The 26,171-nt window shown below is 51.8% G+C and overlaps 7 protein-coding genes across 7 annotated transcripts; 4 read left to right on the plus strand and 3 right to left on the minus strand.

Annotated features, from left to right (window-relative positions):
- Positions 1 to 4,564: 4,564 nt before the first annotated feature.
- Positions 4,565 to 5,309, plus strand: N7459_009668 (PhzF family phenazine biosynthesis protein; the record flags this gene model as incomplete). The annotated part of the gene is made up of 2 exons (XM_056948836.1): positions 4,565 to 4,909; positions 4,977 to 5,309. 2 exons carry the CDS (start codon positions 4,565 to 4,567, stop codon positions 5,307 to 5,309), a joined length of 678 nt encoding a protein of 225 aa, XP_056796061.1.
- A 683-nt stretch (positions 5,310 to 5,992) lies between these two features.
- On the plus strand, positions 5,993 to 6,997 carry N7459_009669 (D-isomer specific 2-hydroxyacid dehydrogenase family protein; the record flags this gene model as incomplete). The annotated part of the gene is made up of 1 exon (XM_056948837.1): positions 5,993 to 6,997. The coding sequence occupies one exon, from the start codon at positions 5,993 to 5,995 to the stop codon at positions 6,995 to 6,997; it is 1,005 nt and encodes a 334-aa protein (XP_056796062.1).
- A 411-nt stretch (positions 6,998 to 7,408) lies between these two features.
- Positions 7,409 to 9,007, minus strand: N7459_009670 (succinate--CoA ligase subunit beta; the record flags this gene model as incomplete). The annotated part of the gene is made up of 7 exons (XM_056948838.1): positions 7,409 to 7,501; positions 7,558 to 7,679; positions 7,727 to 8,481; positions 8,531 to 8,627; positions 8,717 to 8,789; positions 8,843 to 8,917; positions 8,969 to 9,007. 7 exons carry the CDS (start codon positions 9,005 to 9,007, stop codon positions 7,409 to 7,411), a joined length of 1,254 nt encoding a protein of 417 aa, XP_056796063.1.
- A 1,934-nt stretch (positions 9,008 to 10,941) lies between these two features.
- N7459_009671 (uncharacterized protein) lies at positions 10,942 to 13,341 on the plus strand (the record flags this gene model as incomplete). Its single annotated transcript, XM_056948839.1, has 7 exons — positions 10,942 to 11,769; positions 11,830 to 12,030; positions 12,076 to 12,257; positions 12,314 to 12,425; positions 12,482 to 12,542; positions 12,607 to 12,991; positions 13,068 to 13,341. 7 exons carry the CDS (start codon positions 10,942 to 10,944, stop codon positions 13,339 to 13,341), a joined length of 2,043 nt encoding a protein of 680 aa, XP_056796064.1.
- Positions 13,342 to 13,872: 531 nt separating this feature from the next.
- On the minus strand, positions 13,873 to 18,597 carry atrF (ABC drug exporter AtrF; the record flags this gene model as incomplete). The annotated part of the gene is made up of 1 exon (XM_056948840.1): positions 13,873 to 18,597. The coding sequence occupies one exon, from the start codon at positions 18,595 to 18,597 to the stop codon at positions 13,873 to 13,875; it is 4,725 nt and encodes a 1,574-aa protein (XP_056796065.1).
- A 1,385-nt stretch (positions 18,598 to 19,982) lies between these two features.
- N7459_009673 (cardiolipin synthase) lies at positions 19,983 to 21,391 on the minus strand (the record flags this gene model as incomplete). The annotated part of the gene is made up of 5 exons (XM_056948841.1): positions 19,983 to 20,112; positions 20,463 to 20,727; positions 20,795 to 21,111; positions 21,171 to 21,229; positions 21,341 to 21,391. 5 exons carry the CDS (start codon positions 21,389 to 21,391, stop codon positions 19,983 to 19,985), a joined length of 822 nt encoding a protein of 273 aa, XP_056796066.1.
- Positions 21,392 to 22,353: 962 nt separating this feature from the next.
- Positions 22,354 to 24,098, plus strand: N7459_009674 (uncharacterized protein; the record flags this gene model as incomplete). The annotated part of the gene is made up of 2 exons (XM_056948842.1): positions 22,354 to 23,328; positions 23,430 to 24,098. The coding sequence occupies 2 exons, from the start codon at positions 22,354 to 22,356 to the stop codon at positions 24,096 to 24,098; spliced, it is 1,644 nt and encodes a 547-aa protein (XP_056796067.1).
- Between the last annotated feature and the right edge of the window lie 2,073 nt (positions 24,099 to 26,171).

Genomic DNA, 26,171 nt, shown 5'->3' on the forward strand with positions numbered 1-26,171 from the left:
GGACAGTCGGAGGCCATGGCCAGCTCACTGTGCTGATGGGTATATGGTATCTTGGAATGCTTGCAGCCGAAGAGGGAAACTAGGCCATATAGTCCAGCTACCTGTTTTTCCAGCCCCATCTCATTTCTGGCCTATGTCCCGTTGCATGTCTCTTGTTTGTCTGACTCATGTTAATGCCTATGGACCTTGTTGTGGACGAGGAAAGTCCATGTAACACTCATGACCAGATGCAGACTCCCGGGCATATTGATTCTGTGAAGGATAAAGATTCTGGCGGTGTTATTTTTGGATTTTATCTTTATTTGCCAGTATTCAAGATATTTAGTGCATGAAATAAAGTTTTGTTGGTCTATAGTAGGTCTGGTATGGTGTATTTCCCACCCACCTAAGATCTTCTATCTCGAGGGCTTGGCTCTCTTCTTATATCAAGCTCAAAAAGGGAATAAACCCCCAGAATAAATGACCTAGGTGTTTCCCCTATACTTGAGTGTATAAATGCTAACTTCCCAGTAGTTTCCCTGTCAGAGAACTTATTTGAGCAGAAGTATGCGTTGACCATTAGATGGATCCTCAGGAACCTTACATACAGACCTGATGTAATAACTAGCCACTTTCTTTCAATACGAGCAAAAAATCCGTAGTATACAAGCCACCTTATGAGACCACCTACTAAGCCGATGGATTGATAGAAGGTACATACAGCAGATCTTCGAATAGAGGTTCTGGCACCCACCTATAACTAGGATCATTCTTAAGCGGATACCAAGGCTGCTGGATTGATGGTAGTAAAAAACTATAGTATATACTACAATTAACCACGAGCTTACAGTTATAGTTGCAATTAGTAAATAATAACCAAAACCACAAATTTACGGTTATGCCGCAGTCTAAATAGGAGGATTAGGAACAGTAGGAATATGAGAATAGTGGGAACAGTAAAACAGAAGGTAGGGGAGTATGACATTTTGAAGTATATAGGTTGATTCACAAGGCTCGCTAGACCTTCTCCATTATAAAGTGTAGAAATAGGTCTTTTGAATGAGAATTTGCACCTTCAGGTGCAAAGTATTTAGGTAGGTGAACTGCCACCTGAAGCCACCTGAAGGCGGACTGAAGAGGGCGGCGAGCCGCCCACGACTGAACGGCGGCGCTAGGTGACCCCCATCATACTCTCACTGTTGTATGTTTTGTTTTCGCATTTTTTTATCATTTCTTTCGTGATAACATTGCCGCCCTACTCTTCAGTCCATTCAATCTCTTCTGGCCTTGGTCTATACCGCACCTGAATTCCTTTATGACTTAGGTCCCGGCTGTGGGAGGTCAATTGAGGTGGATGTAGCGGAACCAAGTTCCAAGTATACTTTGGTTGTCTGGTGAACCGTACAACCCCCGAAAGGTCCATAATTTATATATATACCTTTGATGTTTCTATCTGGTCCACATCATCAACCTACGCAAAAAGGAATAAGTGCCCAGCCTCGATTTCCGATCAGCTTCTTCTTTCACGGCTAAGATAGTTATAGGTTACATGAGTCTTCGATCGTCTACGTCAGTTGTGATTTAACTCTGTAGTTCATTCCTTGACAGGCGCAATTTTTGACAACTTGCTGCAAAGCCTGATAATGTCGAATTTATCCATGCCCTTAACAATAATTTGCCGTGGCCTCATGGTATGATGAGGCATTGTGGTATACAGTGTTGCTTTAGCAGAGGTATTCCGGGTTGCGCCACCTTGTCTTTTGATTTTTGTCTTTCTTCGTGAAAGTAAATTCTTGATGTCATAGATGCTAGCTTATTAATAATAAGAGGTGCTGTGGTCTAGTGGTATGACGAGGCATTGTGGTGCACATTGCTGCCTTAGCCCCGGTTCGATTCCGGGCAGCGCCATTTTTTGTCATTTTGTCACATTTCACTATATTTTGTTCCTGTTTCCTTTTCAATGACCCACGGCAACTGAACCATTGGTGTGTGCTGCTAAGCGCAATCGCTACAAAGTGAGAAACTTCGTGGACTTCTGGTCTTAAACAGTTCCTAATAACTCCCATAATTATTCTGCTTTTGTACAGAGAGTTGACACAGCGAAACATAGATGTCAGATACCTAACTCCGAGGTATTCATGAACGCCGGTTATAGATATCATATCCAGTCTCTATCCTACATATTGCACTCAGTTCAGCTCTCTCGATTTTGCGAATCAACTTTAAACTTACAATATAGACCTTCTAATACCTTCTAGGTCGAAAGCATCTTTGCCCTATGTCTATTGGTACATATAACTTCTAAGCTTTTGAAGGTAGTGCTGTTATAGGTTAAGGTAAGAGTCCGCTCCGCAAACTCATCATAATCAAGATCGTCCTTTTTGTCAGGGACTCGCTAGTTCTCTAGACAATACTCCCGTCGTCGTCGAGAACCGGAGTTTATATTCCCTCCGTAGTATTTTGTAACGTTCGGTATGGTCGAGAGTGATATATGTAACAACTTCACCCTCAAAAGTTTTCAATTCGTAGGGCTGAGCCTACACGGACAGAGCTTCGGGCTTTTCGAGTCGAGGCGAGCCGTCAATATCTCCTTTTCTCTGGGCTTTCTTCGCGCGACGCTGACCATGCCGTAGATCTCCGGTTCGACGAGCAAGCAATCTTTGTTTTGAGGAGGTAGTCAAAGAAGATGCAGAACTATAAAGATCTAGTGAGAACTCTACTTCTAGTGTGGACTAGACCCATTGACCCGGGCAAAAGAAGATACTTGGATGGGAAAAGAAACACTTGTGATTCGACGGCAAGCTAGTAATATTATTGAGGAACCAGGGAAATAATATACAGAACGATTCTGTGTCCCTTTCATCACCTACGCAATTATCGAAACGTAACCATTCCGTAACTCTTTCATTTCATCAGGAACTTTATACCTGATCTTTCATGGCTATATCAAGTTGCCTGTTGAATCAGAACATCTATTGGAACAAAATCTAAAAGAATCATCAAAAAACAGGATCCCCATATTCATTCCATTGGCGTATATGGCTTCGTATGTGCAGGCAGGTGTTAATCGCTATAAGCTAGGCTGTCTATACTAAATAAATCAAATGTCAAAAAAGCAACAAAAACAATGGCGCTGCCCGGAATCGAACCGGGGCTAAGGCAGCCTTGTGTACCACAATGCCTCGTCATACCACTAGACCACAGCACCTCTTAACAGGATTTGTCACCAAATGGCCGTATGATTTGGTATCCACACCAAATCATTTTAACCGCCCCCCCCCCCCCCCCGGAGGTTAAGGACCACCCCTGGTCATGACCTTACCCTTTAGCCAAAAGACGACTATATCGATCTTGATGGATCAAACGCGAACATCGGACAATCCAACCCCATTTGCGATAGACCTCGCTTGACCTTCCGCCAAGTTGGCCACCATAATGGCAACTTCCAGGAACGCCAGTTGACATCCGAGAATAGTGAACGATCCGAGACAAAGACAAAGTCGCGCGTTAGCATCAAGCCCTGCTCCTAGAGCAGGACGGTATACGATCGGCCCCTGGTAGCTCGAGGGCTACCAAGTAAGTTCCGGTCACCAGGACGGATAGATATACTGCTATTCATAGTTGTCCATAAGGAAACCAACACTGTATATTTCAGCTTGCCAGCGTCGGAGGACCACTTCTCATGGAAACCTCACGCTCACCTATCTTTTCTAGCATATATTCGCTATATAGAACAACCAGTTTCACTCTTGATTGGCACACCATTGATATGCCACGGGCAAAACAACAAAAAGATGGCGCTGCCCGGAATCGAACCGGGGCTAAGGCAGGATTGTGCACCACAATGCCTCGTCATACCACTAGACCACAGCACCGTATTGTTGATGTCCGGGCGAAACTTTGACATCATGAATCAGCACAGCACAGCAATTTTGAAACCACTGCTGCTGAGGAACAGTCCGTGTTAATTGTGATAGCAACTCATTGCGACGCAGGCGAAATTTCAAGCTCAACTTGAAGATCATGATCCTAATTTCGAGCCATTGCAATCTTGGATAGAAAATGGAATATATCTAATAATTGCTATTAACTGTCAAGAGCAATTATATATTTCGTATGTGACTACTACCTGGGCCACTGTACTAGAAGGTCTAGGCCTAGTAAGATTGCAAATGCCTTGCTATATTAAGTAGTTGAGCCATTCACCGGGGAATCAAGCGACCTGAAAGTCTGATATGCAGAGTAGAAATCCTGCAATCAGCCTGGCAGCTCTTCCCCAGACCAGGAACCCAGCCCTGGAGGGAAAGCCAAATTAGGTAATTCTGAGGTCAAAGAGTTCGCCTTAGACTCAGGTTCACTAGGAATCGACTTCACGTGGGGTCACATAGATACAAGAAGAATAAGTCATCAACCGGCATACGAGACCTTATTTTATGTCTCCGCGTCTCCCACCGGGCTTTGCTATCCACCCCATCTTTCGACCTTGAAATTACTATTGCGCATCTTTGTAACTGGTCTCCTCCCAGTGAACTGCCCTCGTCCCATCTGTCAATACTCGATTACACTTCAAGCACGACCCTCCACCATGACCCCCAATTACGTCGTAGTGGACGTCTTCACCAACACTCGATTCCTTGGTAACCCATTGGCCATCGTCCTCGTCCCAGCGAAGCACCGAAACACCCTCACGCAAACAACCAAGCAAAAAATCGCCATCGAGTTCAATCTTTCCGAAACGATCTTTGTACACGAACCTTCAGGAAATAGCCCCGAGGTAGTCGAGTCCCTCGCCATCGACACGTTCACGCCGAATTGCGAAATTCCGTTCGCTGGCCATCCGACGATCGGAACAGTGGTGTATATCTTGCGGAATTATGCTCATAGCTCTGTTAACCTGAAAGGTTTGGTTACAAAGGCCGGCCCTATCCCTGTTTCACAGGATAAATATATCTAGTCTTTTGAGCGCTTCGATTCCCTTTGAGGACCACTTGCACTAGACTTCTATTGAATCCAACCTGGTGGCGACTGGTGCGGCTCCAATCGTGTCCCTTGTGAAGGGGTTGTCGTTCGTTCTAGCTGAGCTTGCGGACATTGACTCCTTGGCAAGTATCTCTACTGGCTTACTTGAGGAGTGCGTGAGCGTCGGAGTCCCAGATGACGGGTGGAACTGCGGTCTGACGGGAATTAAATACTTTGTCGATCTCAGAGCAGACGATAGTGGATGCAAGCAGCTTCAGACAAGAATGTTTATCTCGTGGGAAGATCTAGGAACGGAGATTTTGCTTCGTGGAGACTCGATCCTGGTTAGTGACGGGCGGATTTCAGTGTAGGTCGAGTCGTGTGTTAACATGGGAAACGAGAAGCTTGAAAATGGATGATTCTGAAAGTTCGGTGCAGGAGAGCTCAGCCTGGGAATATTATGTCGAAGTAAAGGTTGACTTACGCGGGTCAACTGTAAACAAAAAATGTTCACTATACCTAGGCGGATTGTGGATAAACTAACTGTGATCCCAGGTCCTACACGGTGTTGCCTGGCGATTTGATTATATCTTGTCAATCACAAGAAATAACCAGTTTTGCACCGGGGTCACTTTGAATCCAACTCAAATTTCAGTTCGATCAATTGGAAATATCAAGTCGCAACATTCCACTGGTCTTCATTTCCGATCTGTAGTCACGTCTTTATTAGGCATCCAATCTGCCTCGACGCACGTATCCCGAGTAGGATGCCAAGCGTCCATTATGGACTTGGGGGACTCTCTCCGAAGATTGATAGCGCCTATCGGGGGTGATCCAATCAGGAGAGGATGAGAAACACAGTGACCGAGTGTAAGCGAGAGTTGCCGAAGAAGCGAAGAGATCTACGGTGAAATTACTCCAATCTACTGCTCGAGACTGTTATAAATGATGAATCTCATGCACACATTGCATCAGGATCTGGGCAAAAGACACATAACCGTCGTCCGCCCGTCTAGCCTTATCCCTGCGTCCGGTTCACCCAGCCCTTCCTACGATGTCCTCGCAAGAAACAAACCACCACATCGTTGCTATCGAAGCAGTCCACTGTCCAATACCCGACTTCGACCTCCTAGGTCCATGCACCAAATCCATCTACGACTGGACCACGCCCTCGGAGCTTCAAGCGCGGACCAAAGATGCCACAATCCTGATCACAACCACAATCCAGCTCTCTGCTGAGATTCTGAGCGTGAAGAAAACTCCACGCCTCCGCTTAATTGTGGTCATGGCATCCGGAACAGACTGTGTCGACAAAGGAGCCGCACGATCCCGCGGAATCGTTGTGTGCAATTGTCCCGGCACGAATATCGATAGCGTGAGCGAGCACGCGATCGCATTATATTTCGCCACGCGCAGGAACCTAGTTCAATTGACCAATGTCGTGACGACTGCGCCTTTAGATAGCGAGACGGAGTGGAAAACGAATGGATCGCTACACCCACAACTACGGACCGTGGATGGGAAGGCCCCCTCCCTCTGCAGCGAGGAGACAGTCGGGATCATCGGGTATGGAGCACTTGGCAGACGAATCCAGATGTTGGCGACGGCTTTGGGGATGGAGGTGGTTGTGGCCGAGAGACGGGGAGAAAGCCCGCGGACGGACCGGGTTTCCTTCGAAGATGCCCTTCGACGATCGACGGTGTTGATATTATGCTTGCCGAGGACGCCTGAGACGGTGAATATGATCTCAAGTGATGAACTGCGCATGATGCCGCGCCAGGCTGTACTGATCAATGTTGCTCGTGGGGGGATCGTGGACGAGAAAGCGTTAGTCAGTGCATTGAAGCAAGGTGAGATCTTTGGAGCCGGGATAGATGTTTATGCGAATGAGCCCGTTGGGAAGGGCGGGACGCCTTTGTTGGAGGCCGATGGATTGAATCTTGTTTTGAGCCCACATCTTGCTTGGTTTTCCGAAAGGACGTTGGGTAACATGCGAGCAAGCGTGAAGGAGACGATTGAACGGTGGTGTATTGGGGAGACGATTAATCGTGTGGCATGAGGAACTACATAATTATTATGATAGATATTATGATTTTAGGAGGGACTTCGGCGTTAGACCACACCGATATCTCGTAGGCCAACTCCGCGAACTTCCTAGAAGACTAGAACGACTAGAATTTACGGAGGACAGTCGAGCAAAGTGTGCTTCTTGCTCGGGTTGCTGCACCGCTGTCTCTCCAACAATTTCATCTATTCCTTCACGAAAACATACTACGGCCTACTCAAGAACGGGAATAGACAAAAACCTGGACAGCTGAGACTCGAGAATAGCATATGTAGCACCGGCCAACTCAGCTCATGGGAGAAAAAAAAAAGGCTATTGTATCGGTTTGCGGCAATATGTTTGAGCATCAAATTCCGCCACTTTGGACTTGCTATAGTTGCTCCAACTATCATGCCATCTCGGTGGTCAATTCGCATGTGCAGTGAGTTGAACGATCTTTTGGGCAGCGCCCTCGAAATCGGCCTCTACCACTAGGTTCTTCAAGCTCGAGGAGTCGATCTGTGCCGAGATGAATCAGTGCCGTCAATGAGCATAAACTGGATCGATAGACTGACCAACTTCAGCCCTTTCTCAGAGTTAGTGCCTTGCAGGCGAACCACAACTGGGACTTTGAAGCCACCCGTTTTCTTTGCTGCGGCGATAATCGATTCAGCGATCATATCGCAGCGAACAATTCCTACCACACCATCAGCCACTTCCTCCATCAGTCCGTTGAAGACTCACCCCCATAGATGTTCACCAGAACACCTCGAATCCTCGAATCGCTGTTGACGATATCAAAAGCCTTCGAAAGAGTTTCGTTGGTTGCTCCTCCGCCGACGTCCAAAAAGTTGGCACATTTGCCACCATACAAGCTAACTAGGTCATTGGTCGCCATGGCCAGACCAGCACCATTGACGATATTTCCGATATTCCCCTCGAGGCGGACATAGGAGAGCCCCAATTTAGAGGCCTCGTAGTCGTCGCGTTCTTCTGTCGAATGCTCCTCGAGGCTGAATATATCCTGCTGCCGGAATCGCGCAGAGTTGTCGAAATTGAACTTCGCATCCAGGCAAACAAACTCCCCATCGGACGTTCGGACAAGAGGATTTAGTTCAAGGAGAGTAGCGTCTTTCTCTTGGAAAAGCTCAACCATTCGATGCAGTATGTTGTCGATGACGGTCATTTCAGGATCGGAGAACCCAAATTGTGCTTGGACGTAGGCGCTGATCTCATGGGTGATTCCTGTGGGCAGGTGGAACCAAAAGTGCTGTAGTCTGCCCACGCTGGACTCAATATTGACGCCACCATCATCCGATATGAGGAGGACAGGCATGTAGCGGTCGCGATCAAAGGTTATGGCCACGTAGAACTCCTGTGCAACGTCGACTGCTTTGTAGATGTAGAGTTTCTTCACAAGGAGGCCTTCTGGGGGTGTCTGATTCGTCGTCAGGTAGTGACCGAGCATTTTGGATGCGCTTTCAAATGCTTCGCTGGGCCTGAAATATTGTCAGTCCACCGGGTCGATGATTCTTTCAATCTACTCACGAATTGACGATTCGGACCCCCCCTTTGCCATCGCTGCTGCATTTCCCCTTGCCACGCCCTCCAGCAAGCACCTGTGCCTTCACGACGGACGGCGCACCTAGTCACTGATTAGCAGTGGAAACATGTATGCGAATTTGCTTGTTCGTCTACACCGTCTTTACCTTCAAATATAAGATGGATACTCACTGATATCAGACACTATCTCTTTAGCTTGTTGCGGAGTGTTGACCAAGAACCCATTGGGCACTGGTATATGAAACTTCCATCCGCGTCAACGCTCGTTGCAGCTGAGTGTCTGGATGTGTGTCTTACATCTCTGAGGAGTCTGTGCGAATGATGCTCCAAGAGACCCAAGTGCCGTACTTGCGTCTTGAACAAGTCGTGCCGCTAAGCAAGGTTAACATAATCGCGGTTATTGCTACTGGACAAAATCCATACCCTTTGCAGCAGACGCGATAACGAACGTGCTTTGTACATTGTGAGTATGTGACCGGATGGCTACCCCGCAATTTGCAGCGGTAAAGACTGTGGTTATAAGATGATGCTTTGCTTTCTGATGACATCAACACTATATTCAACCTTGGAACTGTGGATGATACCGCATTAGGTCTGGCGCGTGGCTCGGAAGCTTAAATTGAGGTTGAAAATAGTCAGCCCGGGATTCTCATCAGCCATGAGTTTTGGCAGTCTGACTTACCAATTCAATTAATATTGTATTCGGGAACCATCGTAGCTTGAGGTAACTCGCGATAACAGCGACCACACGGGTGTACTTGTGCATGCATCAGTTTGTTATCATCGTCGGCATATAGTTAGGGGGCCACTCATCACTCGTAGTTACAGGGCCTGGACATGACCGAAGCCCGGAGAGGATGAACTTTTGAGATTTGCCTTCCAAGTACGTGCAAAGGTGCAGAACCTACAGGATTGTGCATTGAGAAAGACAGTTCGATGGCTGAGTGCCACACCGTGGACATTAAGTGACACAGGCTAAAGAACAATTGCAGCAATCTCAGTAAATGAAGCATGAACCCGGGCCAGTATATTCTGGGCAAAAGCATTGACCATTTGGTTCTCGGAGTAAGCAGGAATCAGCGCCCTGAGATCAACGACAATCTGGCCGAGGAAAGTTCGAGTTACGGCATCTTGTGGGAGAGGATGCGGCCCAATATATGCACAAGGAGATGGTTGAACATCCCGGTGAATTTTACCCCTCGCTCTCTGCAGACTTTCAAAATGGCATCAACTAAAGGCTTGTTGACTAAGAGGGCCTCCGAGTCGGTGTGGAAATCCGAAGGGTCGTAGCACATAGCCTTCCTAGTCCACGTATGGGTTGTCGCTGGTGGTTTGCAATCAAACCATTTCCATACACCGCTTGGCATGTAGTCCCCAAGGAGGTTGAGAAGCAAGTATGACCAGGTGATGTCAAGTTGCACGCTTCCTCTAGTGGCGGGGGAAGGGGCGATGCAGGAGGCTGGGATATATCGTTTTGGTCGTACAGGCCATGTGCGGTTTGGAATCCCTCTAGGAAAGTTTTGTGAAATACCAGACCCGATATTTCATCACTGTGAGAGTGAGAATATGCAAATAAATGTACATCCGCTGGGCTCCCGGCGTGGATGGGTCATTGACGAGAGGGACAATGATCACTTTCCATGGGGGACATCGGTCCACCCGGAGAGGAGGCTTATCGTGTACTCTTGGAGTCACCCGAGTGATCAAATGCAAGTCGTTCTTGAGAGGAGAGTATGCAGGTCGAACGAAATGCGGATTCTCCGTGTTGTCTCCCTCAATTGCGGCACCCAAGATAGGATGAGCGGCCACGCAATGCTTCAAAGCAGGGATGAAGTAGTCGAGATTCTTTGCCTCGAATGAGGGTTCTGTATGACTTCGAAGACGCGAAATGATCAGTTCGTGTTGGCTGTGGATAGTGGAGATATGGAAGCCGAGAGATACAATACTGTACAGAGCCCTTGAATTGGTGCCATCGCACGACAACGCAGCAAGCGTGGTCGATCATTGTAGGTGCTGAGCATCTATTGCATCTCAGATAACATTTCTTTCCACTGGAAGTCGAGTCTCACGAAAAGCAACTCTTTGCTGCGTCTGTACACCTGTGTCACGTGATCGACCCCGATGTCAACCGGGCGCGACGCATATCAATTTGGCATCTGCCAACAGAACGCAAGAAGGCGTGGAGTCGCCAGTGTTTCCATCTTCTCCGATCCGTTGGTTGTTCTTCCAGTAGATGGGGAGCCCAAGCGAATATTGTCCGTTGAAGTTGTGCACGCGTCGACCGCGTCCGCACTGAGCACAATCAACACTTCCATCTGCCAAACATCCATCTACCCAACACCACCCTCAACGCTCATTATCACCATCTCGCCTGCTCTCGGGGACCTTTTGAGAAAATGGACGCAGATGAAACCTATCAGGCCAATTTGAGAGCAGCCATCCAAGCCTCCCTTCGGGAAAGCAACAACCACAATGGAGCCTCTCCGTCTCGTCAGCCCGTTGTTCCTCATATCGTGGACCTGACAAATGACTCCGACCATGAAGACGTGCAAGAGATCTACCCCAAGTCACAGTCTGTCATCGGTTCTGAGACCGAGGATGAGGCAGAGCAAGACGGGGATGACGGGGATGAAGCTCTGAACCACGCTATTGCGATGTCTCTCCAGCCTCAAGGTGCGTCGCCTCAGACCGAAGCACCTCAAGTGCCCTCGCAAAATCGAGAGGCTCTCAAGCCTCAGGGACTCCTTGGTCTGGATCGCAAGCAGATGGAGCAAGAGCGTCTCGCTCGCCAGACCAGCAAACGCAAGGCGGAAGGCTCTCCCACGCTCAGCTCACCGACGAAGACGGCCAGGACCGAGCCGGCACAATCTTCGCAATTCATTTATTTCAAGCCTGCGCTGGAAGTGCCATCGCTCCAGACGGATATGGTGCGGGTGCACCTTCCCATGTCTTGTGAGCAACCGACAGCCAATAATGACCGCGTTCCAGTCCAGCCAACTGCGCGACCAGTGGCCCAGTGGCTGAACGGAATTGTCAAGAAGACAAATGTACGGAAGGCCCCGCGAAGCGGCAATGACATTACCATCCAGGAGGTGATACAGCGCGGTGACCTGGAGCTGGCCGTGTTTAGCTCGTATTTGTGGGACATGGAGTGGCTCTTTAGCAACGTGGATACACGAAACACGCGGTTCATTCTGGTCATGAGTGCGAAGGAGGAATCCCTGGTACGCTGATACGCAGAATATTCCTCCTCCGGTCTATACTAACTAGTCATCATGACCTAGCGACGCCAGATTGAAGAGGAAACCAGATCGATGCCCAACATTCGACTATGCTTTCCGCCCATGGATGGCCAGGTCAACTGCATGCACTCAAAGCTGATGCTACTGTTTCACCCTGGATACCTTCGGATCGTTGTTCCAACTGCGAACCTAACTAGTACCGATTGGGGAGAAAACAACTTGATGGAGAATGCAAGTCAACCCGTCCAATCGAGTGTCCCTTGACTATTGACTAACAATCAGAATCAGACTGCCTTTCTCATCGATTTACCCAAGAATCGTGAAGGCTCTTCACCCAATATTCCCAAACCACAATTCTACGACGATCTGGTGTACTTCCTGAAAGCTAGCACTCTGCACGATAACATCATTGCCAAGTTGGATAACTTTGACTTTAGCAGCACCGCCCGTTATGCATTCGTCCACACGATGTGAGTACATCCACATATGATATAAGTTGGGCCTCTTCATTCTGACCATAGCACAGTGGTGGAACACACTCTGGTGAGTCCTGGAAGCGAACGGGATATAGCGGACTAGGCCAAGGAGTGAACAGCATGGGTCTGCGGTCCACCGCACCCATCAACATCGACTACGTTGTAAGTTAGCACCCTCGCCATCGCACGGGAGGCATGATCAACTAACGTACCACCAGACCTCCTCGGTTGGCTCCCTCACAGAAGAATTTCTTCGCGCCATCTACCTCGCCTGCAAAGGTACCTACTTCCTCGCCCAAATCTGCCAACCCTAAGATCCTCGGCTAATGCTATCCATCCCCAGGTGACGACGGCCTAACAGACTACACAATCCGCAACACCAAACCCGCCGCTGCCGCCCAGTCCACCGATCCCACCCGAACCCTCATGCTACAGTCCAGTCACGAATGGCGTGACCGCTTCCAGGTCTACTTCCCCTCCGACCAAACCGTCCACGCCGCACACGACACGCCCGCGCGGACCGCAGGCACGATCTGCTTCCAATCCAAGTGGTGGAACGGACCCAAATTCCCCCGACAAGTCCTCAAGGACTGCGAAAGCAAGCGCGGGGTTCTCATGCACAATAAACTCATCTTCGTGCGGCCCGCGGAGCCAATCACCCTCCCGAATACCACGACATGCCGCGGCTGGGCGTACGTCGGGAGCGCGAATCTGTCCGAGAGTGCGTGGTGAGTATTTCCCCTCAGCCTCGACCGTCACGTTCACCGAAGCTATATCCTGACTCGATCTCAATCGTCAATGTAGGGGCCGCATTGTCAAAGACCGGGCTACGGGCCAACCGAAGCTGAACTGCCGCAACTGGGAATGCGGCGTGTTGGTGCCTGTCACCGACGGGCAGGACGTCAAAGCAGCGAGTGGCTCCCATGGAGATGAGGGGGTGCGCGCCGAGGCCGATGATGAACTCCAGTCGATATCCTCGCCGTCGGAGATCTTTCGCGATATCGTCCCCGTGCCAATGAAGTTACCCGCACGATCGCTGGGTGCGGGTCGAGAGCCGTGGTTCTTCATGGAAGGTTGAGAGCGAGCTTCAATGTGGGATCGGGGTGAGATGCCATTGATGTCTTGTGATTAACAAAGAAAGCGTGCCTTATCTTATCCTGTTCTGAACGAGACCGTGTATTCTTAAAGCATCAGATTGGGCTGGCGTTAGGCAATTCGGTCGGTTGACTATTCGGGTGTAAACTACGCTGCCGGGTCCAGGCATTCATTATTAAGAGAAATGAGATTTCATGGGAGCATGTCCAACTTGATTGAATCTAAATAAATTATGTACTTTTAAGCATCTCGGATTCGACCCGGGCGCTATAGATCTTGTCTTGATGAGTTCGGTCTAGAAAGGGAAAGGGAAAGGGAAAGGGGAGGGAAAGACAGGAAAGTCAGAACACACCGCGCTCCACCTCTTGAGAAGTATACACGCGCCATAGAAATGCACATTAGAAACGGTAAATCGCCAAAATATGTTGAAAACGAAAGGGGCTGAGAAGACCAGAAAGATGGGAAAGCAGTCGACAGGTGACTAGGTTAGGATTCGGAGAAGCGAGTCTGCCAATCATTGCTGGCCGTCCTTCTTGCTCGAGAAAAGCCCCTTGATGCCGTTGATCGCCATGCCGGCCAGCCCGAACACATAGCCCATGCCGAAGCTCCAGCCACGGACGCGGACGGTGTAGACGAAGAAGTAGACCAGCGCCCAGTTGATGATGACGAAGGCCAGGAAGATGCCGAAGGAGTGCCACTTGTCGCCCTCGTGGACGTTGAGCTGGGCCATGTACTGCGTGCCGTTCGTGTAAGGGCAGTACTCGCAGGTCGTCGTGTTGAAAGGGTGAACTAGGTAGCCGGCCTTGGCGAAGTTGTGGATATAGTTATCGGCGTAGTCGGCGCAAGTCATGTTCGAGGGCGGAGTGAACCGAGTGACTTCCTGCTTAGCACACTCGATGGTCACCGGTGGAAGGATGGCAGAGAGCACACCGCGCAGCCACCAGGTGACCGGGTTGACGTAGTACATCCAGTACTTCCAGAAGACCGGGTAGAGGGAGTACGGGCGGACGATACCGTTGAACAGGTTGACCATGACGAAGAAGAAGGGGAGGACGTTGGCAATGACGGTGAACGAAGGCGCGAAGGCACAGATCCACTGGCCCCACGACGCCTGGAACAGGAAGAAAAGCATGGACATCAAGAACACGTAGCCGGCATTTGAGGAATCGGTCGAAAGGCCGACGGGGAAGTACCACAGCAACCAGTAAACGACAGAAGTGACGATGGCGGCAGGAATCTCACAGACCACATTCGCCGTACAGAAAGCAACCCAGCCGTAGATACGGGACGGGTACTCGCGAGCTTCCCAAAGAGCACGGTTGATGTAGAATTTGGGCACGACCGAGTTCAAAATGATGGGCGGGAGGAGAATGATCACAAACACCGAGAACATACGGTCCTGCATGCTGGCCACGGTGCGCGGAAGCTTCCAGAAAGTGAATCCGTTGAAGATACCGATGATCACGCTGACGAAGAGCTTGCCGTAATAGTAGGACGGGTCGCGCCAGTACTGCCGGAACAGGCGCGTGGTGAGCTGCTCGATCTGGACGGTCGTAGGCGCGGCAAACTCATATTGGATGCCGCTGGACTCTTCCACGGGAACCTTGCTGCGTTCGGTCTTGATGCGCTCGATCTCGGCCAGCAGCTCACGGTTTTCCTCGGACTGGCGCCATTCCTCGCTCCAGTCCATTGGCTTGCCATCACGTTCCGTTGCCTTGGCCGCTGTCTCCAGAATGAACTCGGCCACGTTCTTCGCGGGCGGGCACACGAAGCCGCGGGCGGCGAAGTACTTGATCACCGCAGAGCCGTCCTTGCCCACTGGACCGAAGTAGAAGGTGTTACCACCGGGGTTAAGGGCGAGGATCATGTCGAATTGCTGGACGAGCATAGACGAAGGCTGGTGGATTGTGCAGACGATGGCCTGACCGGCTTGCGACAGTTTCTTCAGGAAGCGCACGATCGAGAACGCAGCCTGGCTGTCGAGACCACTGGTGGGCTCATCGAGGAAGAGAAGAAGACTGGGCTTGGCAGCCAATTCCACACCAATTGTAACCCGCTTCTTCTGCTCGACACTCAGAGAACCAATGATGGCATCCTGAATTTCTTCCAGCTCCAAAAGGTCGATGATCCGGTCGACGTAGTCAATCTTTTCCTGGCGCGGGGTATTGCGGTCCTGACGGAGAATAGCTGAGAACTCAAAGGCTTCACGAATAGTAGCAGTGTTGTCATGCAGATCCATCTGCTCGCAGAATCCCGTTCCGCGCTGGAAGTCAGCTCCTAGCGGGTGGCCATCCACAAGCATCTGGCCGCTGACGACTCCCATCTTCTGACGCTGAGCGAGAGTGTTGAGCAGGGTAGTCTTGCCAGCACCAGAGGCACCCATAAGAGCAATCATAACACCAGGTCTGGCGTACCCATTGACCTTGTTCAGAAGCTTGCGGGTTCCGTTGCCGTAGGGGACGGTGTACTCGACATCCGACCAGGTAAAGCAACGCTCACTAGAGGACAACCGGTTGAAGCCAGCATTATCGGAAGAAGGGTGCGCCTCACCACGAGCGAGAGCAGCATCGTCACTGGAGTTGGCAACCTTCTCCTCGTCGTTGGCCTTTGCAGTCTGGCTTGTGACCTTCTTAGCGCGCTTGGACTTCTTGAAAACCAAGGCACCGCCGCCACCACCAACGAACGAGAGGAATTCAGCAGCCCAGATAGTCACCAGGATGTAAAGCACAGTGAACGCGATGACGACACCAAAGTTACGCCACAGGTGGCTCCGGGTAAACTCGAAGTTCGCACTCAGATACTGAGCGCCAGGGACCAACGATTGGTTCTCAGTCGATCCGGTCAGGGCGCACCCCTGATGGCCGGCCACACCACCAGCATTCAGGGAGGGAACAAGCTGGTCGGGTGCACAATGCATTCGACGGTTCGAGAACTCATTTGCCAAGACAGCCTCGTAGCTGTACGAGATGGGATTGACATAGAAAAGCCATCCAAACCAGATTGAGTCGCTAATCAAAGTCTGTTTCGGAATCACGTAACCAACAAACAGAACCAGCAAGTTCAGACCAATTCCAGCGAATCGAACGGCGTCATCGATAGTCGGCGAGAGCGCGGCAAACATCCGGTACAGGGAGGTAATGCAGAATGTGGTCGTGTAGACGAACAGGAAGTAGATGAAGAACTTGGAGACAGTCACGTCCAGACCAGTCATGAAGTACACAATGATGGTGAACGGGGCGACCATGGCAAAGATGGCCGGGAAGTCCACAACCACACGGGCGATCGAGACAGCAGACGGGCGGTAGAAAGCATAGTCCTTGTGTCGGGCAACGATGCCTCGGCCCGTCACAGCAGGCATCAGCTCGGTCAATTGCAGCCAACCAAGGAACAGAATCGAGAAGAAGAGGGCACCACTGCGCGAGAAAGCACCGCTGGTATCGAGAGATTCACCGTAGAAAAGAGACGACACGATCAGGCCGTTGGAGACAATAATGAAGTACTTGGTGTAGAGGGAGGTCTTGTCACCCCACAACAGCCAGAACTCGCGCTTGACGCAAGCCATGACCTGGCGCGGCAGAGACACGGTGTAAGAAGACTTCTTGGAGACGGTCTTACTCTTGGACTGAGCGACGCTCTTCTCGAAGCGGCGTGTGTCCTCTTGCTCGGTCTCATGGAGGCGTTTCTCGTAGCTGTTGACATCGTCGCAGATGCGCTTGTACGAGCTACTGTTCTTGAATACCTGCTCGAGCTCCTCGGCGGTCTTGGGGGTGGAAGCCTCTCGGCCAGGCTGGAATTGGCGCGCATTAGGATCACACAGCGAGGTCAAGAAATCGGCGGTGGTTGATTGATCGTGGCAGTAGAATCCGAGATCGATGAAGTACTGGCGAGCTTCGTTCGCAGGGCCTTGGTAGAGCATGCGGCCATTGTCGATCACCATGACTTTGTCCATGAGTTCGTAGATGCTTTCACCAGCCTGGTACAGCGTGACCAGCGTCGTGCGCTTGCTGACATCCGTCATGATCCGCAGAGACTTGGCATAATCGAGAGCAGTGCTGGCATCCAGACCACGGGTGGAGTTATCCCAGCAAACCACGGACGACTTGGTGGCCAGCGTCTCCGCGATACTGACACGCTTTCTCTCACCACCGGAGACACCACGGACATACTCGTTGCCCACCTGGGTGTTCTTGGTGTGACTAATACCAAACATCTTGAGCAGCGCATCAATAATAATGGGGATGCTGTCGCGGTCATGCTTGCGCGTCTTGTTAATGAGCGAGAACTTCAGAGTCTGCCACACCGTGAGCGACGGGAAATGCTGGTCATCTTCCGGGTTATAGTTGACTTCGCCGCGGAAGTAACGGTCTTGGTCGGCCGCCGACAGACCACCATAGCTGACCTCGCCATTGACACCCGCAAAAGCCGCGCGGTCGTTGGCAATGGCCTTGAGGAAAGTGGAACACCCTGCGCCGGGGCGGCCAAGCACCAGCATCATCTCGCCCTCGCGCACCGCACCGGTAAAGTCGCTAATCAAGTCCCGGATGGGCGGCATCTTGCCAAATCGCAGCTGCGGCACGAATCGGCAGAGGACGTTATACAGGTCCGGGCCAAAGGTGCCGACCACTGCATGCGGGAGCGTGCGCACGAAGGACGCACCGGTCTGCACGCCCTGCACGGTCAAGTTCTTGAAGACCACGCCGACCTTCTTGGCCGGCTCGCCAGCAGTCGTCCGGCGCTCCAGGTGGCCGCCCATGAGGAACTCGCCGAGATCGAAGGGGCCGCCGACCTCGGTATCGGAGGAGGCCTCGTCGCCGGCCTTCTTCTCATCGCGGTGCTGACTCGCCCGCGACCTCAGGCGATGCGCGCCCTTGGCTGCGCCCGACTTGGTGCGGTGCAAGCTCAGACGGGTCAATTCCCGGCGCATCTCCTCCAGGTCCTCCATGGCCCCGCTGTGGGAGACGGGTTCCCCGGCCTCCTGCTCGCCCCAGCGACCTTCGACGCTCTTGTGAGACGCGGCAGTGGACGAGGCGCTGGACGTACCGAGATCGGCCGCCTCGGCATGGCGGTTGGATTCATCAGCAGCATGGCCGGCGGTGGATTCCGAAGCCTGTTGCTGGGAAGGTTCGGTGGATTGGTGGTTGGATTCCACCGTCTGGTAGCTGGTCGTCGCCGTGTGCGAGGTGGAATCGTGGGAGAAGTGCGGCTCTGCCTGCGCGTCCAGGCGATGGTCGGCATCCATCTCGCCGGGGTGGTGGGGTGGGGGGGCTTCTACTGGCCAGACTCAATTGCAGATATCAGGGAGGTTGTATTATAGGCGGGTTGGCGAGGTGGTATATACAGGAAATAGGGAGAGAAACGAAGGCGACACGGACGGCCAAAGAAAAGGCAAAGAAAAGGAGTGGAGAGATGGTAAAAGGCAAGAAGAGCCGCTCCCGAAGCTTAAGGATTCAGAATCACCAGCGCAGGGCAGTCGCGTTAATAACTAAAAACGGGAGATCTTATCCATGGATGTCAACGCCCTAAACTCCGGACCCATCGGGATTTGTAATGTGATGACAGTCCCCAATCATTCGCAGGCGTCGTGACCGAAAGCTCGAGTGGAGCCGGTGACTCAGGCTGATTCACGGTCTAGACGGGCCAATCCACAGCAGACTTTTTTACAGTATACATCCTATTGCTACATCCAGTATGGCGCCGTTTGTGTCGGAGATAGAACCGGCGTTTAGCCGATCGTGTAGTCATCACGAGAGCCAATGTCCGTCAAGTACGAGCCAATCCGCATCGGCCATCGAGGGTCCCCGGTGGCCCCCATGTCCCCAACGGAATATTCAATTCTTATCGGGCTCCGGATTTGGCCAAGCGAGGCCCCCTGGGTGGACCTGAGCGGTGGAATCTTGCATCTTATTATTCCCATTATGATTATTCGAGGCACGACCCAGGCAGGAATCCGTATGGAGACGGAGAGGGACACAGGAATATATATTCCGGCGGAGCTGCCAGTCGGACCTGAATAATGCTGCCGGCCCCCTCGGCCCACCCCCTGAATCAAACCCTCGGCTACTTCTACAGGGAACTCTCCGGCTCGGCGTCGAACCTTCTCGGAATCTAATGCCACGTCCGCCTGCTGACCCGATTCTCACTAATTGCGACCGAGCACGCTTATGGCACAGGGACAACCTTGCTTTTAAGCTTAGCAATCGGCCGGAAATCTAAATTCCGGGACACTGGATGATGCCTTTGTGATCTGGTTCATGTGGGGGACCGGGGGCGATGCGCTCGGCTTCCGAGTTCGTTCGTTTGCGCCCAACGAGGATGCTCCCGGCAGATTGTTGGGTCGTGGAGCTGCACGAGGGAAATCACACTCGTGGCTAGGCGCAGAAAATTCATAACTCACGGTCGGTATGAACAGACTTCCATGGGTAGCTATACATCGAGCGAAGAAAATAATGATCCATCGATACCCACATGAATGCCGATATATCACATCCATGGTCTACGATTAATGACCCCAATATCGAACGCTAAGAAGATCGCCGAATGCAGGGCGTGTACTATACACATCAGGGATTGCAGCCGATACCTAGGTCTCTCCTCGACTCCTCCTCGACTCCGCGCTGGTCATTTCTAGAGCTTGCGCTTCGCATCCGCCTGTGCGATTCGTTTCTGCACCTCCTCCTTAGTCAGGATCTTCACCGCATTCTTGGAGAAAACGTAGCTCAGTCCCGACCAGAGGGTGGTACCCGCCACCAGATACCTATCCACCAGCTGTCAGAATACTTCAAAAAGCGACCCATAGGAATTTCAAAGAATGGACGTCAGAAATTTGAACAGCAACGAGGAGAACAAAAACAAATAAAAACAAAACATACAACAGCGAGGATTCGCATGTGGTCACCCACCATACTACTAACTCGCCGGCGTGTGGCTTAAGTACGGCTGAGCGGACGGGAAGCCCTGTTCTCCACACCCTGTGGTCGTATGTGGTAGACAGGGCGTGGAAGTGGCTTAAGCCGTCCTCCACACATACCCAACCCAGTCATACAACGCCAACCATGCAACACGTCCAAGACAAAACGAATGGGCTATCAAGGAGATATCACTTACTGAAATGCACTCATGGCCTCGCTCAAATGCCAGGCGCTGACAATCGCCTCCGGCACCACGGGCAGCCCGATCGCAGTGCCCACCAGCACCAACTGCAGCGCAGTATTGATCTTGGAGATCTCCGTGGGCTTGACCTCCGCCGAGGGCAATGAAAAGTCCCAATATCGTGCCATGGTCTTGGGTGGCGGGAGCGAGATCCATCGGTAATAGATGGCCGAGATGGCCAGACCGACATCTCGCCCAAGAATAATTACGGCGAGCCACACTGCAATGGGGTGTCAGATTCACATGCAATGCAGGGAATCAGCCTTGGTCGCGCATGCAGCACCTACCAGGAAGTGATCCGTTCACCGCCAGACAAGCCACGCCAATGGTCATCAGCAGCTTGTCAGCCATCGGATCGATAATGGTCCCGACCACAGTCTGCAGCTGATATTTGCGAGCGATATAGCCATCAACGAGATCAGTAATGCCTGCATACGCAAATAGCGACAACGCAGCTGCATGGTAGTCGTGGACCAACAGATACCCCACCGCGGGCGCGGCCACGAGTCGCGAGAAGGTGAGAATGTTGGGGACGGTGTAGATGTTCTCGTGAGTCTTTGCCAGGGGAATTTTTGACAAAATCCGCTTCGTGGCAGATTTTGGACTTCCCTCGCCAGTCAGTCTTGGGGACACAACCGGCTTAACGGAAAGGAGATGACTTACGTGTCGGGATCCGAGTTCTGCGGGCTACCAGGTGCCTTGGAAGCTGACCACCGTTTGTGCTGAGCAAAACTTAACGTCCTCGGGATGGGAAAGAGGCCGCCCCGGGTTCTTGATTCCCTTGGTATCAGTCAGACTAGGGAAAGAAGCCAGATATCCCAGGCATCCCTCACCTTTCTGGTAAACGGGCTAAAGCCGGACACTGTGTCAACATGGACATGCATCGATGGTGGGTTAAGGATGCTTGAACCACAAGTGGTCGGACTGGCCCCCGGAATAGCCGGCATCCCTGGCTGACTCGAAGAACAGGCAGCTGTTTGGAAGCTGCGCCTCCAAAGAACATAATGAAGCAAAACACAAAGGACAGAAAAGAAAACACCAGATGGGGGCCGGCAGGCGTGCAAGAACAGTTGGAGTGAAAACGAATGGCGTGGGTGGAATTCAGGATAACGGCTCAAAGTGTGCCCATATGCTCGCCTTCAATCCGATTGGTATGACAGATAATCAGATCAAGGACCGGAACACTGTCGTGGGCACCAAGCAGCACAGATACAACCAGTCAGTCGGAATCACACGACCCAAATAAACATGAAATCCTATGGTACAGATGGGCGCTGCGGCAAATATTAGTTCAAACACCCACAACCACGGGAATTAACCAAGAGAAGCACACCACGATTGAAGCCGGGATTGATCTGCTGTGATCTAGCGATGGGTCCCCGGATGACAGGCAAAATGGAAAGAGCCGCGGATTTCAACGGTGGAGCCGGATCAACGGTGGCGCCGAGGCCCGACCCCAAACTATTCTCCACATTTGAGTCCCCGACATTACTCTCTCTCCCCGATCACATCTGTCTGTTCGCGACTGTGACGAGAACAAGGATTGATTCTGGAACAAGCCTTTGCCAGCATGAAGTCGAGTCATTGTGGCCGTCCACCCTCACCTGTTCACCTGACAGCTACCCACACATGACATCCCGCCTGATGGCAGACATCATCGCTATACCCCGGAGGCTTAGAACCCCCCTGCTCGCACATACTAAACCTGTTGCTTGTATATCCCCCTCAAAGAAGTGCAGCTGTGAAGCTGAAGCTGCGTTTGACTCCAAGAAAATGCAGATGGAGAGCAAACGACGGTCTATACCAGGGGACAGCGGCGTTGTCCCACGAGCGGAGCCTGCCCACCATGGCTTCATCATTACCACCTAGAACCGGTCCCACCACAGACCTCTCTCCTCCAGCATCACCCAACACAGATCGCACAGAGCCCAGAGACAAAAAATCGCCCGATCCAAACATGTCAAACCCTCGTCTTCTGGTTAACCGTGCGTGCATCTATGAACGCCGCCTGCCCGGAAATGCGTACATCACCGCGCACGTCCAACGACTCCAGCATGGCTATTACTCCAGCCCTGCAGTGTCAGACAAGGATGCAGAGCACGTGGACTTCCTCGCCGTGAGCTTCGTGTTCCACGCCTCGCAGACCCTCAAGCACCGCTTCAAGTCTGCGACGATCCGCGCCGGCATCCATGGCCCCTGTGAGATTTCCAACTCCGCATTTTATCCCAGTGGATATCCGCCTGGCAACCCCCGTTTCCTGATGCACGCACCGCATTTGATCTACGGCACTGTGTCTCCGGAGACCATGGAGTGGACCTTTAGCCTTGCTGGATCCCTCGGTATCTCCGAGACTCCAGTCAGCGCGAGCTTGATTCCTTCCGGCAGTGTCAACGGCCGTTATCGCCGGTACGAGATGATGCGCATTCAAGGCTCAGCACGCACCCTGAAGAGTGCCCGTGGCCCCCAGTTCGACGTTGAGGCTGGCGAGATCGTCTGGTCCCTTGAGGAGAACAATCTGCAGCGCTCCGGCCTGCCCCGAGAATTCACCTTTGTCATGCTTATCCAGAAACCCACCGAGACCAGCGCCATCCGCCTTTCGCTTGATATTGATCCGGTCCTGCAGACTTGGTATGGAAGCTACCCCAACTGGATGCTCTCTCTGCCTGCCTACCAGCCCAGCCACCGCTGGGGTGTCAATTTTCGCCAGGAAGTGGGACAGCGCTTTGAGCCGTCGGACGCAAAGCGCGGGTTTAACTTTGCAGCGTTGGAAAGCTCCTTCGATGACTACATAGCGATGCCGGGGCGGAAGTTCACCCGACAGGTAAATAAACGCCCTTTCTGAAGCTACGAACGAGAAAACATCCAGAAAGAAATTGACATCAAGGCCCAATGGAAGGCTAACTCGTGTCTTATACATCACAGATTGAAATTCCCCCCGACACCTTTCCGCGGAACAACAACTTCCCCCGCAGCTACCCAGGCGAGTACGGCTCTCTCAACCCCATGCAGCAGCTACAGAACAACGGCCTCTCACTGCAGAACGACCTCCTCCACCCACAGCTGCACCAGCTCCAGCAGCAGGTAGTTCGGGGTGCGCCCGACCCGTCGACATCCGCAGCCACGGGGGAAACGGGCGCAGGCGCAGGCACCAACACCTTCAACGTCCGCCTACTTGTCGACAACGCCGTACCCTCGAATGTTCCCGCGTCCTCGTCTTCCCCATCCCGCACGCAGTATCTCCGCGAAATCCAGAACACCACTCAAGCCTCCGGCCTGACGACCGAAGACATCAAACCCGTGGTCCCAGTCCCCAAGAACGGCAGGTTTGACACCCACAGCGTGGTCTCGTCCCCAAGCTCCCGGGACAGCAGCGACCCGTCCTCCGGTTGGCTCGCGGGACTACGCATGGACGATAGCGAACGCGCCCACGTCACGCGCGGCAAAGTCCACTCGGAAGAAGAGCCTTGCGACGTGCCAGGCCGGGCCCGCTTGAAGCGGACCTCGCATAGCTCGCGCCAGCCGATCATGCTGCTAGCGAATGTGCCGCTGTCACAGACGCTGCTTACGTCGCTGTTCGAAAATTCGCATTGAAAATGCCTGTAGAGTGATGGGATGGGAAGCTAGGTAGCCCTGTGTAGCGATGTGGAGTTTTAGAGGGTGCACGGTGTTCTGGCGCTTTCGGGAGGAATCTAGGTGTATGGCTCTTCGATGGGATGAGGGATCGATGATGGCGTATTCTTCGGTGGACTCTGTTTCTGATTCTAGTTTGCATTCTGTGTTGTTCGCTGGAGATACCCATAGCATGGCTGCTTGACCTTTACAAGGCATCTCATTCGCCATTCCAGTCCATACAAGCATGCGCAGAGAGGTACACGCGTCATGATTGAACCAGCCTAAACAGTACTCGGATCCTGAAGAGCGGGATATCCAGGGGCTACATAGTATACGACAAGACAGACCACGGCGAGGGCGACGGGAGCAAAAGCCAAGCAACCCAGTACGATCTTCGGACTCGAGATTCAAACATCCCAGCCCGTCAAACCTCGTGGCGTCCACATGCATTCCCCATTTCGACAGTTCTAGTGCGATCATCGCTCGCAATGCAGGGTCTCGCGCAAGCCGTCTAAAAGCGATTGTGGCTGGCTGAATGTGGGTGGCTCGATGCGAGGTGCCCCACAGCAATTAAGCATATACATCCATACATACAGATCTAGATGGGTACATCTGGTACCTGCAGCTTATATAGAGCGCGCGTGGTATGGAGCAGGCACCGAATGCCAGGTCTTGTCTACCCGGGGAAATGAATTGATATTGATGCCTGCCAGTGCATTTCGGCATCCTCGGCTTAGGCACTAGCAGGACCAAGTGGAAGATTACCCACCAAGGCAGCAAGAAGAAAAAAAGGCAAGAACAGATAGTGTATTGATATACCCGTCAGAACGGACCCTGATATATAGATTTCGTCCTGTTCACACCGTATCTATCCTGGACACACTACTAAGAGATATATCCAGGGCAGGTGCCACTTTGGGTCATACCCATCAAGCAATACCCATTATTCCAAATTCGACCCATAGATGCGTCCATATAATTGTGATAAGTAGGTTAAGTAAGAGGTATCCCCCCACAAATCGCTTCCCAGCTAAACACCTCTGAGTGTCATGAAACGTAACCCCCAACAACCCAGTCCCGTCGCCATGAAGATTGACAGGACAAATCCAAGGATCATGCGCATCCACCTAGGGAACCTTAAAAAGGATCCACAAATTAGGCATTTAGAGTTTGTGTGCTTGTGGGATATGAAAACTTCGTGAGACCATAATGTCGCCAGCTATAGACGCAAGTGCAAGCAGATCCCGAGAGCGAGAAGCACAGAGCAATACAGCATCTCCCATCCTATAGAGCAACGACGACTGAAGGGACGGATCATGACCGACAGCTGCAGGGGCATCTACCCGATGGAAATAAGGATACGGAGGGGTAGATGAAGTAGGGAAGTAGGAGAAGAGAAAGGAATAGAATAAGAATATGAATATGAATAGAATATGAATGAACCTTTTGGGTTGTCGGGGTTGTTGCATCACATCGTCAGGAATCACAAAACGCCGCCTTGGGGTTGCCAGATATCAAGCTCGGAACCAGAACAATCAGCAGAGAAATCAGAGAGCCCACATAGAACACACAGAAGAGACATAAAGCCAAAGTGCCAGCCACCAGGCCGAGGCAGCAGGCATATAAAGGACAAAGACTGTATAGACAGACATGAGTACACCGGAGAGGGTGTGGTGGGGAATTGAGGGTTTTCCTCTCGCGTTCCCATCGGAGAGCCAGATGAAAGTCAAAGCAAAAGCCAAAGATAGCTTATACTTCACTCTTCAGTTTGTGCCCATCCGTGGATATCGCAATGACCTCGGGACGCTTCCAGCCATTCCAACCCGCCGTTCCAAAATCCAGAACAAATTCTATCGCCGAGCAAAACCAGGAACAGAAAAACGGCCATAGCACACAAGAAGTAAAATCGTGAGAAAAACGGGAAAAGGTAGTCGCAATCACAAAAAGCCGCCCTGACTCCCGCGCTCTCAAAGATCCTTGGAAACAAAGGGGGGGGGAAGACGATATAGGAGCTGTTCGGACCCCTAAACTTAAAACCTGAAAAAGAACAAG

This window comes from Penicillium hispanicum (assembly GCF_028827665.1).
Source record: "Penicillium hispanicum strain IBT 35686 chromosome Unknown utg000008l_segment0_segment0, whole genome shotgun sequence".
In the NCBI taxonomy this organism is placed as follows: Eukaryota; Fungi; Ascomycota; class Eurotiomycetes; order Eurotiales; family Aspergillaceae; genus Penicillium; species Penicillium hispanicum.